This window comes from Pecten maximus, chromosome 4, assembly GCF_902652985.1.
Source record: "Pecten maximus chromosome 4, xPecMax1.1, whole genome shotgun sequence".
Taxonomy (NCBI): Eukaryota; Metazoa; Mollusca; class Bivalvia; order Pectinida; family Pectinidae; genus Pecten; species Pecten maximus.
In genome coordinates, this window is record NC_047018.1 from 29401133 (window position 1) to 29414532 (window position 13400).

General features: G+C 34.5%; 2 protein-coding genes across 2 annotated transcripts; both read right to left on the reverse strand.

Moving 5' to 3' along the window:
* Window positions 1–886: 886 nt before the first annotated feature.
* Window positions 887–4659, reverse strand: LOC117324802. Its single transcript, XM_033880635.1, has 4 exons — window positions 4598–4659; window positions 3163–3410; window positions 2244–2360; window positions 887–1375 (listed from the first exon to the last, which is right to left on the reverse strand). Exons 1-4 carry the CDS (start codon window positions 4611–4613, stop codon window positions 1028–1030), a joined length of 729 nt encoding a protein of 242 aa, XP_033736526.1. The 5' UTR covers window positions 4614–4659; the 3' UTR covers window positions 887–1027.
* Window positions 4660–6804: 2145 nt separating this feature from the next.
* Window positions 6805–10889, reverse strand: LOC117325755. The gene is made up of 3 exons (XM_033882195.1): window positions 10226–10889; window positions 9742–9840; window positions 6805–9489 (listed from the first exon to the last, which is right to left on the reverse strand). The coding sequence occupies exons 1-3, from the start codon at window positions 10247–10249 to the stop codon at window positions 9136–9138; spliced, it is 477 nt and encodes a 158-aa protein (XP_033738086.1). The 5' UTR covers window positions 10250–10889; the 3' UTR covers window positions 6805–9135.
* Between the last annotated feature and the right edge of the window lie 2511 nt (window positions 10890–13400).

Consider the following 13400-nt stretch of genomic DNA (forward strand, 5'->3'; position numbering starts at 1 on the left):
AACATCCACATTCTTTCTTGCAGCCACAGTCCAGCATTAGGTTAGTTAACAGCCATTATTGCTCTCATCACTCCATATCATAACTATAGCCTTTCAAATACACTTTTTATCATGTTCAGTTCAGGCAACGGTTTCATCAACGTTCTTCATTAACTTGAAATTGTAGGAAAGCGTTGCTGGATTTAGCGAAAAACAATATTTGCTAAGGAACTTTAATTAAACTCTGTAATGCATTCCTATGATAGATTTAGAAGTCCGGGGTTTCCTTAAGTAACGTTGATGAAACTGGAGCCTGATTCATATTTTTTTCTCATCTTCATCCGCTGCTCAAATCTTTTAATAATTTATTTTACAGGTATTAGCACAGACTGTGGCACACCGACGCGCGCGCTGCACATAATACTGGAAAGAGGGTCATGCGGCACACTAGGTAAATGAACCACCAGAAAACGCTGGGGTGCGATTTCCTTAGTTAAAATAGGTGCAGAACAACATGAACGAAATAAACTCTGGACAGACTTATATCCCAGCAAAATAGAGATTGATAAATTTTATCAAAGACGCTAGACTTCATTAGTCCATTACTGATCTATGATTGAGTTTCACTGCTGTAACGTTTTACACTCATATCATTACACCTGCTTGCTTTAGATGTTGAACTGAAACCTTCAAGGTCATTATTTTGTTGATTCAGTACTTGCATGTACATGAACATTATATTTGTTATATACATTGGAAATTAATGAAAGAATATTGTTTGATTACCTATGACGGTCTCTAGTGTTGGAATCTATATGCGTGTTATTAGTTTTCTATTTGTAATCCTAATTTTATCATTTACAAAACGCTGACAGCACAGTTACAAATAAATGACATTGAATTATTTTGACATATTTATTTACAATAAAATAAAAATTCATAGACATGTACATCGCAAAGCTTCACCAAATAACTCGCAATAACATCAGCTATCATACATCATTATACTCTGCCAACTTAAGTCCCTTAATCGCAGCAGTTCATTATGCTACATGTTTCTCCTGATGTGCCTGTATTTCTCCCTAAGTGTAAAACAAAGCTTATCAAGCATACTCAGTATCATGGAGTCTCGGTTACAGCGCCAACAGTCGTCTGCTCCCTCAGCAACACACCAGTTTTCGAGACGAATCGTAACCACTGTGGCGGGAACTGAACTCTCCAGACCGGAAAGGGAAAAGGAAAGTTGACAAAGGAGACTTTTAGTGTTGATTTTAATTTGACGGAAGCTCTGAATGAACTCGGAATTTTCGAAAGTTTCTTCGTCCTCCGTCATCAGTTCCAACATACCAAGGAAATCCGTCATAGTCTCCAAGTCATGCCGTAGGGACTGATAAATCTATGAAATAAAACAAGACTGTATAAAGACACACTTGGTCAGATGAATGAGAGTCATAATAGAAAAATATACGTGTTTTATAACATGCCTATTTTTATCCGGGCGACTGGCTTAACCCTTATTCCTGGTTGATTTCCTTTTTGAAAACTAGAAAAAAAAGTATTCACCTTGCTTCTTTTGCTACATCGAATTAATTTTCAAAATCACATGTCTAAATGCCTAATCTAAAGACTTTTAGGTTCACAACTAACTAAAGAAACCATTCAAACGCTTATTTTAACACATTTCCTTTGTCGGCACTTGTTAAATGTTTAATTTGGAGTAACTTCACAAGAGTAATTAAAAAGATACAAGGTTTGAAACAGTAATATGATACTCAACAAGACAGGACGAACAGATCATAATCTTACTTTTCGACACCACAAGCATGTCACCTTACTGTACGTTTACTAGAGTAACGTGTAATCGTATGTCAGCTGAGAGACAAGGCCGTCAACAATTTTAGTAATAATTAAGTCTTGGCTTGGATCTATTGTAAATTATTCTGTTATTTATTCGGCCCAATATTTAATGGAATTAGAATATATAACGTATATCATGCTTCTATTAAAAACCGGGTAGACATTTCTCCGTAAATACATGACAATTTTGTTTGCAACATATACAGCTGATGTCATAGGACTCTTGAAACAGCCTCTAAAATCTTCAAACGACTTCTAAAAACAGTAGAACATAGAGGACCTATCACATATTGTCAACAATCAGAAACTAAGGTATTAAAGTGACAAGCTAGCACAGGCCTTGCATTACGAGATAACGACAAACACTTAGAGGTATTCAGCTTTGTAGCCATCCCGCTACTACCTACCGTCAAGGGAGACAAATCCGACGTCAACACATAGCTGGTTCTGTTGATGAGCTGGAAACATGGCGGAAAGTATTGTATTCTATCGACGTCAACTGATCTCAACAACCGGTCCGACTCCTACAATATCAAAACCCAAGAGTCACTGAATGAAGATCAAAGGTTTTACTCGTACAAGATGAAAATTTAAGCCAGTTAAATGAAAACAGTAAATGATATTTGCTTATCTACCAAGTGACAATTGTGGTCGATTGAATCAAGAAGAGATTATTGTACGTTATCAAATGTTACAAGCTTTGCCATCGTAAACGTTTAATTCATATTTTATCTTTTAAATCAATGTGGAAACTAGTAAATAATTAATTGTATCCCAAAATCGTGTTATATTTGATAAATAAAATGTGTATATAAAGCGATCATTTTAGAAGTTTATCTGTTTTCACTTGTTCGTGTTAATTAGATATATTTCTTATTGCGGTCACCATTTTATGCATATTTAAGACAAGCAGTGTACTCGCTGTAGCATCATCTCTGCCCCTATGATATTATAAGTAAATATTGCAAATGTCGCGGGAAATATTGAAACAAAAGTTTAAGTACATTACAACAGAACAAAACAGAGACAATCAGAAAAAAAATCTTAGTTTAAACATTAATTTTGTACTTTATTCATACAGCTTTAACACAATTCACTACTAAAACGTTTTAGTAACTAAACAGTTATAAGATTGGTATATGATAGCGGGAGAGAAGGAGGGCGAGAAGAGCAGACATCTACGGCAACGCTGATCCAGCGGGGCTAGTTATAAACTCCCTCCACATTGCAAGCTATCCATCACAATCTTTTTAACCTTTATGATAGAATCAATAAAAACTGGAATAAAATACTCCAATGTTGCATGCAATTCAGTTGCTTACTTACGTAAAGACGGAGCAAATCTGAAACACTTCGCTTCAGCTGGAGTGCCTTCCTCTCCAAACGATGGGCATCACGCCTGAAGGATGGCGGGATAGTGACGTCATGCACGGGGTCTATGTCGCTGGCGTACTGGGGAGGCACAGTTTCTCCACAGATGTTCTGGGTACCAATGTTAAGATCAGAAAACGCAGGGGAAAGTTCCCCTATTGACGGCCCCAAATATGACGTCAAACACAGACAGACGAAGAATGCTGTAAATTACAGAGAGAGTTTTATAGACATGATAAACGGTATGCTGATGCGATTCGGTTTCATTTGATTTGATAAAAACAAAAATATTCGTCGGGATGTTTAAACAAATTCTAAATGAATGTTATATACTGTATTATTGCATTGAACTACTAAAAAAATGTTCATATTGAGAACAATACTTAGACCTTAGTAGATACTTAGTACCACTTAGTACCAGATATACCGATGGAATCACTAAATAGATTAAAAAAAAACTTAATATGAAACGAAAACCAAAATCGGCAAAGAGTGGTATAGATATGCTGATGAAATAAAAAAAAAAAAACATGTTTAAAAAACAACTTAATATCGAACTGAAAACCAAATATTAGTTATTTGACGACAAGATTTCCTTGGCTGACTTGCTTTTTTCATATGATGTTGGGCTTATCTAAGACTACCCAATTTCGATAGATATATCGTTAGATTTTCCCATTCCAATATACTTTCATGAACTTAAATTTTCATCAGTCGCTTCATTACGTAGATCGTTATTCACTATGTCACAAACGTGGACAGTTTACCGCTGTACCCTGATATTTCACGATTACGAACTTTGTATCCAAGGGAAACGGCCTATAACACTCAGTTTCTAGAGATGCCAGTTAATGAAGACAAAGTAGAAGTGTATAGCCCTCCCCGATCTCATTTGGAAACAATGCTATTTCCTTTTGCAATACGAAGCTCGACGTGCCTGACGTTGTCACTAATCCAGTTCTCATTTGAGATCATAACATTGGATTCTACCTAGCTGTACGTGACAATGTCCTACATGAAAGAGAAGGTGCTTGGAGCGCCATAACTTCATTGTACATTACTAGAGGTCTTCTAGCCTTTCTTTTATTCATATGTCCGCTTGTTTTTACAGTTTGAACTTGAATTACGGTTTTATTTAAATGTCTGGTTTTACTGTTGTTTTAGATGATCACATTTGATCGGTAGTTATATAATATCATAATATTAATAATCATCATTTTATCATTAACGTTGGATACAACAAGCATACAACTTCCTAGCCATGCCTATTGATAAATCAGCCTTAAAACGTAGTCGACGCCAAGGAGGAAAGGATTTATTTTTGGGATTTAAAATTTACACGTGCAATTTCATAATGAGATGAGTATTAATGTATGTTTTGATTACTTACCGCGGAATATAACCATATTTTCAAGCCTCAGGTACTGCTTGGTAGTGTGTAAAACTAACCTAAATCTGGTGGTCTTATAGAGAAAATTGGGGAAAAAACATACGAATGTTGGAAAACCAAAGGTTATTCCCTAAAAATATCAACTTTATTTATTTTACATCAATTGCGAAACAAGTTATATCAACTTATATCAATCACTGTTATTAGGTTATTCCCTATGCCAGTTGCTAATTATACCTATAATTAGGATTACGATTCGCTGCTTTTCAGTTTTGTTCTGTGGAAATGTTGACGCACTCCCAAGTCTTTTTTCACTGTGACAATAGAACCGCAATACAAGCCACTAGAACTTGAATGAAGAAAACTATTTCTTATTTCGCAGGTGAAAACTAAGCCTATTAGTATGTTATCAAAGAGTGGGCATTCAGTATGTTAACAATGGTCACGCAGACCTCTATATCGCACTTAACAGTAATCTCTATAGGTATGTCTGACACGGGGTAATTAGGGCTATGGTAATAATAATGTACATTAATGTCACGGTCAGATCAGGGCCATTTAGTTCCTGCTTTCAGAAGTAGGTTCATAAAATCCAAATAGGAGGACAGTATTAACAAATATAGTTGGATTTTATATCACCGAAACAAATGTTATATGAAATCCAAAGTTAAGCAGCACGCATTTTTGTGGAAATTTGGATTTTTAAAATTGCTAATGAGATTAGCCGGTGTTGGCAGGAGTGGTGCGTTTGTCAAAGTGGAAAATAACAGTTAAGTCAGGAGGTTCGCTTTCAAATGGAAATTTACTGCTAATATTCGGTTTATCCAGAGTGGTGTGTTTGTCAAAAGGTTCGCATTCCAATGGAAAATAACTGTTGATATTAAGGAATTTTCAAATTTTGCTGTTGCTTTATTTTCACCAAAATTCTTTTTGGAAATGCAGAGGTGTGTAATGAAATAATAAAACATGGAGTATGTAAGTTGTCTATGTACAAAGGTTCTTCTAAATATGACACTGGTCTGTCAGCAGCTTGATTACATTAACAGTTTAGAGATCAAGTACAGCGGCTTTAAAATGTCAGTAATTAGTTTAAAGAAAATGTGGCTATACTGTATTTATGTCTCAGTTATCATTGCAAGGTGTTAAAATGGTTTGTATCTTATGTACGGTTCTTTTAATTGATTATTTAATTTCAACTGTAATTAAATACATAGTTATCTTGTCACTGTGATTTTATATCATTACACATTTGTTGAAAGTGTTAGTGTATTTTTTATGAATTGTGAAAAGAAAAACAACACATATAACAGTGGATTAAAGTAGTGGAAATCTGTAATGGAACTACGAAATCCGTTAATTAATATAAACTTATAGAAGGTAGTAGGAGAGGATACACAAATCCCTTAATTTTATCAATCTGATATTTCTATTCTGTGTCATTATTCGTAAGAGTTCACATTCGGGATGCAGAAATAAGGCGAATAAAAGCGAAATTAATATATCACACAAAAACACGTTAAACATTTTCGTTTTAAATTTGACATTGTAAATAGGGAAATCATAGGTATTACTATCTAGTAATGGAAAATTGACAGTTTTAAAATTGAAATCATACGCTGAGTTGAAAATTGTCCCTTCAAGTTACGTTGTAAGCAATAAAGCAAGTGGCTGATGTTGAGGAGTCTTTGGCGTCCTTGATTTCAGCTACTACAATGTATACCCGATCGACATATTCAATACAAGTTTTTATTTAGTAGTTACACATCGTCAATATACCTTTAGGGGAAACTTAAGGACTTGGCAAGGTTACTGTTAACCGTTCTGATAAGCTCCTCAATATATTCAGCCTCGTCGACCAACTGAAGGGCAAACAGTTAAATCTTATAAAACCTATGGTCTAAATTGGTATGTAGTTCTCTAATTTTACTACAAATTTTGCTTGTTCCTTTACTCGTAAATCATTTTTGATGTATAACCGGTCCAGTTCTCGGTTTTTCTCTATGATTTCTAATATTGCATTGTTGTTATTTTGCGAACGTTTCTGTTGCACTATGTTTTGTATCACTGTTATTTATATATACATTGTACAATGTAAGTATTAACATTATCATGATAACCCATTTTACGCGGCGTTACATGCCTGGATTGTTATAATAACACGTGATATACATTTACTATGCACATTGTTATTATTTTAGCCCATTTAATATATCTACATTGGCCTAGAGCATAAAATTACATTACTATACGGTGATAGTTTCCCATCATTACACTCCGTGTTATAATAAACATTATTTGAGTAAATGCTATATTAACATAATCATCGCTTCCATTGTTTCGTATTCACCTTATCGGAAACTCTATAGTTTACATCATGAGTAAATTGAGTAATTTCGTTTTATTTACTTACCATTATATTTCGTGTAATCATCAATATTTACATAAATTCATCTCATATTCACGTTACAATTATATTTTGCATGATACGTTTACGTAATTACACGGATGCTAGTCTGTAACATATAAGTTCATCCCGTGCCATTTTTAATCAATCCTTTTTATTTACAAGTGAAAGTTCATCCCGTGCCATCTATCATCATTCCTGTTTATTTACAAGTGAAAGTTCATCCCGTGCCATTCATCATCATTCCTTTTTATTTATAAGTGAAAGTTCATCCCGTGCCATTTATCATCATTCGTGTTTATTTACATGTCAAAGTTCATCCCGTGCCATTCATCATCATTCCTTTTTATTTATAAGTAAAAGTTCATCTCGTGTCATTTATCATCATTCCTGTTTATTTACAAGTCAAAGTTCATCCCGTGCCATTTATCATCATTCCTGTTTATTTACAAGTCAAAGTTCATCTCGTGTCATTTATCATCATTCCTGTTTATTTACAAGTGAAAGTTCATCCCGTGCCATTCATCATCATTCCTTTTTATTTACAAGTGAAAGTTCATCTCGTGTCATTTATCATCATTCCTGTTTATTTACAAGTGAAAGTTCATCCCGTGCCATTTATCATCATTCCTGTTTATTTACAAGTCAAAGTTCATCTCGTGTCATTTATCATCATTCCTGTTTATTAACAAGTCAAAGTTCATCCCGTGCCATTTATCATCATTCCTGTTTATTTACAAGTCAAAGTTCATCTCGTGTCATTTATCATCATTCCTGTTTATTTACAAGTGAAAGTTCATCCCGTGCCATTCATCATCATTCCTTTTTATTTACAAGTGAAAGTTCATCTCGTGTCATTTATCATCATTCCTGTTTATTAACAAGTCAAAGTTCATCCCGTGCCATTTATCATCATTCCTGTTTATTTACAAGTCAAAGTTCATCTCGTGTCATTTATCATCATTCCTGTTTATTTACAAGTGAAAGTTCATCCCGTGCCATTCATCATCATTCCTTTTTATTTACAAGTGAAAGTTCATCCCGTTCCATTTATCCTCATTCCTGTTTATTTACAAGTCAAAGTTCATCTCGTGTCATTTATCATCATTCCTTTTTATTTACAAGTGAAAGTTCATCTCGTGTCATTTATCATCATTCCTGTTTATTTACATGTCAAAGTTCATCCCGTGCCATTTATCATCATTCCTGTTTATTTACATGTCAAAGTTCATCCCGTGCCATTTATCATCATTCCTGTTTATTTACATGTCAAAGTTCATCCCGTGCCTTTTATCATCATTCCTGTTTATTTACAAGTCAAAGTTCATCTCGTGTCATTTATCATCATTCCTGTTTATTTACATGTCAAAGTTCATCCCGTGCCTTTTATCATCATTCCTGTTTATTTATAAGTGAAAGTTCATCTCGTGCCATTTATCATCATTCCTTTTTATGTACAAGTCAAAGTTCATCCCGTGCCATTTCTATAAGCAGGTGAAAGTTCTTTCCATGAGCAGTGCCCGTGCCGTTTATCAGTCTTTTCTATTAGTAAGTGAAAGTTCATCCCTTGCCATTTTTCAGTCATTTTTATTACCAGCTCAAAGTTCATTCCGTAACATTTATTGTCATTTCTTTCTATAAACAGTGTCAGTACCATTTATCAGTCTTTTGTTATCAGCAGGTCGATACATAAAGTAAAACACGGTGCAAACAGCTGCATCTTTTTATTATAAAATAAATTCTGAAAACCATCATCCTAAAGAGGTGAAAATTGAGTATTTGGCAAGAAAAATATGTAAAATGTTAATCACCCAACTAAAACAACATTTTGAACGTATAACTATATATAGAAGAGGTACAATATAAACATACAAGTACATGGTTTTGGCACAATGTAATATTCCCCTCCGGACCAACAATATTGATTATTCCAGGTGTTAAAATAAAAAAAATATGTCAAAATAAATACGGATTAATGTAGTTTCGTTATCAACGCTTTTTGCTTGCAAAATATTCAGGAACATCCTATTGGACACTCGAAGTATACCAAAGAACTTTATTGGTAGAAGATTTTTGGTATCGGAATTGAATATTGTATTTCATGAAAACATCTCTTCGATAGACATTCTGAACACTAATTGGTACAGCGAATCACGTGACTGGATACTACACGTCTAAACTTGCTCTTCATCGCCTGGGAAGTACTGATAAGTTTATCCATAACTAAGTAGTTGCGCTCAGTCCAGTCGAGGCAGTTGTCTATTTGACACCATGGCATCAGGACAGGATTGAGAGGCTCGCATGGAAAATCACCTCCTAGAATTGACAGAGAATGTCCCACCTGACACATCAGCTGCTTCGCTTTGATCTCCGCCGATTCAATATGACGATGTGTGTTCCGAAATTGTTCACAATCTTCCCGCATCCGGATCATAGCTGCCACGACTTTAGCTAACATGTAATAGTCCGCTGATAAACTTTCTTCCATCTTAAAGAGAAATGTTTGATGTTTGATTTTACTCAGTATTTAAGAAGAAAGAATGCATTTTAAGTATTTCCATTAAAATACATGTTTTATTAAATACTGATTAATAGTTTAAGAAAGACAAATTATGCATTCTTTACATTCTATATTTTGTATACAATTTACAAGAAAAACGAATACATTTAAACTTTATTTTGGATTTCGATTTCTGTTAATAAGCCGTAGTATTTTCTATGGTGGGGGTATATACTGTACCTGCTGTTCTGTGACATTCCCATGAGGAAGGCTATGAGGAAGTAACGTCTCCATGCACGAGTGACATTCCACGGTTGGAGAAGGCCTCAATCGGTCATACTGGTGAAAACGAAGCCATAAGTAATCAAAATATAACAGCCGCACTGGTTCAGATGCAAAATTTGTATACCTAATTAATCATATTTCGAAAAATGTCATTTCATTAGTAACAAATTTGGATTAACTGGGAAGAGAGAGTATATCGAATATTGCTGTCGCTGAGTGATATTGTCTCATCAAGTTCTTCAGACACCTGATGATGAGACAAAGGAAGCGAAAGTAGGCGGAATCATGTTGGCGGTAAACAGATTGGAATTAGAATGTTGGATCAACATAAGAATTATTTTACTTTATTTCTTATGATGAGTACATTCACCTATTCACGTTTGCTTTATTTTGCTCAATAAGAAAACAATAGTGTCCACCACCACCATCTTTGTCTTACCAGCGAGTTAAATAACTTGTCCATTTTTTTAGCTTTCTTCCACAGCGTCAACTTCACGCCTCTGTTAAAAGTCTGTACAGGACCGGGGTTGGTTTCCCTTGCAGCACAAGAATCCACATCATTTCCACATATACCTCGTACTTCTGCAGTTTGTGAAGTGTGGTTCAGTCCCGGACAGTAGGCCAAAACACCGAACGTCTGACTCAGTAAAATCCCTGCTGAACAAACGAATTTCAGTTAATTATAAAACGTGTGTCTATAATTGTGTGTCGCTAGATAAACTCTGAACGTATATAGCGATATTATGTCTATACAATGTATATCGGTATGTCACAAAACATCGCTTACAGATCAACATACGAACAGTGAATTTAAAAAGTTGCTTTAGTGATGTCTATATTGTTAATTTTGTAAATTTAGAACAAATAATCATAAATTTCTAGTGGAAACTGGTAGATAGAATAATGTGGAACATCAAAATAGAATTTGTCTATACATGTACTTTGATGCCGATGAAATAAATGTCGAATTCGTTATTTGTTACTTTGTTCATTTTTTACTATTGGAAGAATGTCATTTTAGAAGAAAAATATATTCTACACAGCCAAATATTAATCTGTGCATGTTTATAAAACTTTTGCTTAAACAAGTCTAATAATTTGTCCTCCTAATCGACACACTGTATGTACGTTGAATGTTGTATAATACGTTTTCTCTCTTATCTTATTTTTGTAAAGAGAATTGAATAAATAAAGTACCGGTACGTTTAAAATGACGTTCGAGAACTGTTACATTTTGTCTTTTACACCAGATGTCACACACAATATTGTTATTACACGAGTTAAGGATGTGTATTGTAATCTTTTATCAATGTCTTTTTGTTAAATTAGTATAGAAATGTGAAGACGAGGCTTACCTATGTAAAATATAAACAACGCCATAAGTATCACTTTTAAAAGTAGGCTACGTATCAAAATATGACAGCTTTAAAAACTGAAATTATCGAGCAAGATATACTGTATTATAGGTTTCGGATGTGGATTTCCCTTACATATAATGGATTATTTTATGTGTCATTTCATATGTTTGGTGCCAGTATTGCGTATATTTTCACTTTTGATGATCACCATACTATAATCGGTTTATCATGTCGACAGATTTCCATTTTAGAAGGCAAAACATTCTCCGTTTGGTACCACTTCAAGGAAATCTCTCCGGACCGAGGAGCCAATACCTGTTTGGGATTTCCAAGACTGGTGAATTAGGGTCATGTGGAGTACACCCAGGCCACGTAAAATTTCAACTATCCATGCAATAGGCTTATTCTTGTCGGCTTAACTTAAACGGCCTCTTCCTTGTCCGGCGACAGGTTTTTTTTAATCTATGACAGTTATTTAGTAGTTTGTCAGCAAAATATTAGTGACCTTCGAAGGTTCGTTCACCATATAGCTTAAGGACGATAGCATGAGTTACCATTATAAGATACACAAATATGAAACAATCGCATTCTATATTGCATCTGTCCAATAAAGAAAGTAACGATTTCCGAATGTACTAAGTATTCGCGGGAGTATGGTAGTTCCGTTTCGAAACACTTACTAATTGTCACTTAACAACCAAATAACAATAGGTTTTTTTCTGACTTATTGAAATTGGTCAAATTATTGGTAAAGATTATTCGGACTAATTCTGTGTATCTAGATTATATCCAACTGTTTATTTACATTTAATAACTCGTGTGGGTAGTTGTATGCTATTTGGCTTGGAAGTTTTGATTTCAGTACATAGAAATCGGTAGATCAGAAGTATAGAACCGACATATTCGTTTCCTGCCCCAATAGACTTGCATTTCTAAGGCCAAGCTTGTTTAACAACAATGATAACTAGTCCTTGTCATATCAGCGGTATTTAAAGACTACAGACTTTACACAACTGAATGGCGTCTTTTGATATCAATTCAACAATAAAGTCCTAAGGATTATAGGACTAGTCAAGGGTGGTGCCAGGAAATCCAGGTGTGTAAATCAAGGAGGGATATCAAAATCTAAATACATTTTTGTAATATCGAATTTATGTATTGGATCAGTTTAAACGGACATGAGTTACGTGTACGTATTCTGAACCGGTGCCACACTTTTCATAAAAAAATAATTATATAAATGCATTTCAAATTTCTAAGAATTAATTAAATCAATTGGCATGCAGGTCAAGGCACACCCCGTTACATTTCAGTGCCATCTTGTCAATATTGAAATATTCAAACAAACCATCAATTAAGTCGTCTTGAGAATGTTCCGACGTCATAATATTTTTAAATAGTTTATGCATATTTGAAACTCTTATTTACAAAAAATTGGAATTCGTCTAATCTCCACATATGAATCACTAGAGGTAGGGTTCATGTGAGTAATTATTAGCTCGTTAATCGAATGACTACTAAACCATCGCGTGTTATTACACTGACAAGATAATTGTATAATGGTTCTTTAGCACGACACTGGGAGAGGAAATGACAGACACTTCCACGACATCAAGCAGAAGGTGACAGTAGACTTATCAATATCAATTTTGGATGTTCCTTTAAAGTACAAAACGGATCCGTTCGTTTCCTGTTTCCGGTAAAAAGGTGTTGGCATGATGCACGAAGACGTCAATTAAAACTGACCAATCGTCATCCCTTCAGCTTTCAATTTTTTGAACTATAACGATTGATTATATTTCAATATGTCTATCCTGTGTATCACGTCAGTTTGAATTAAGTAGCTAACAATATCGAACAAACATTATCGGCCATTCATGCTATAGTGTCCTTCATATTCCCATTATCTTGTATCAAAAATATCGATATTAACAAAATACACTTGACTGTAATGGTAGTATCGTACCAGGCGATTCTTAGACTCCATACCAAATCTGAGCAACCGTTCGTAAGAGGAAAGTACACACATTCCAACTCACCATTAGATTGAGTCTAAGAAGGCGAATCCTATATCATCGTCATCCATGCTGATATGGTAGTTTTCCTAAAGAGACTACTACAAGTAAACGATATATATGGCTCCTTCCATATGTTGACTTTCATGAAAAATCAAAGAATATTCCTTCTGATTCAGCAACTGACAACACTAAACGAGTCTGTCCAAGCATTTAATGAAACTATTAACATTGACATATC

Coding starts and splice junctions, on each gene's coding strand:
- LOC117324802 (XM_033880635.1), bottom strand. Junction 2,361..3,162: donor CAGATTTGCTCCGTCTTTAC/GTAAGTAAGCAA, acceptor TTGATATTGTAG/GAGTCGGACCGGTTGTTGAG. Junction 1,376..2,243: donor CGGATTTGTCTCCCTTGACG/GTAGGTAGTAGC, acceptor TTTATTTCATAG/ATTTATCAGTCCCTACGGCA.
- LOC117325755 (XM_033882195.1), bottom strand. CDS start 10,249: ATGGACAAGTTATTTAACTCGCTG. Junction 9,841..10,225: donor ACAAGTTATTTAACTCGCTG/GTAAGACAAAGA, acceptor CGTTTTCACCAG/TATGACCGATTGAGGCCTTC. Junction 9,490..9,741: donor GGAATGTCACAGAACAGCAG/GTACAGTATATA, acceptor TTTCTCTTTAAG/ATGGAAGAAAGTTTATCAGC.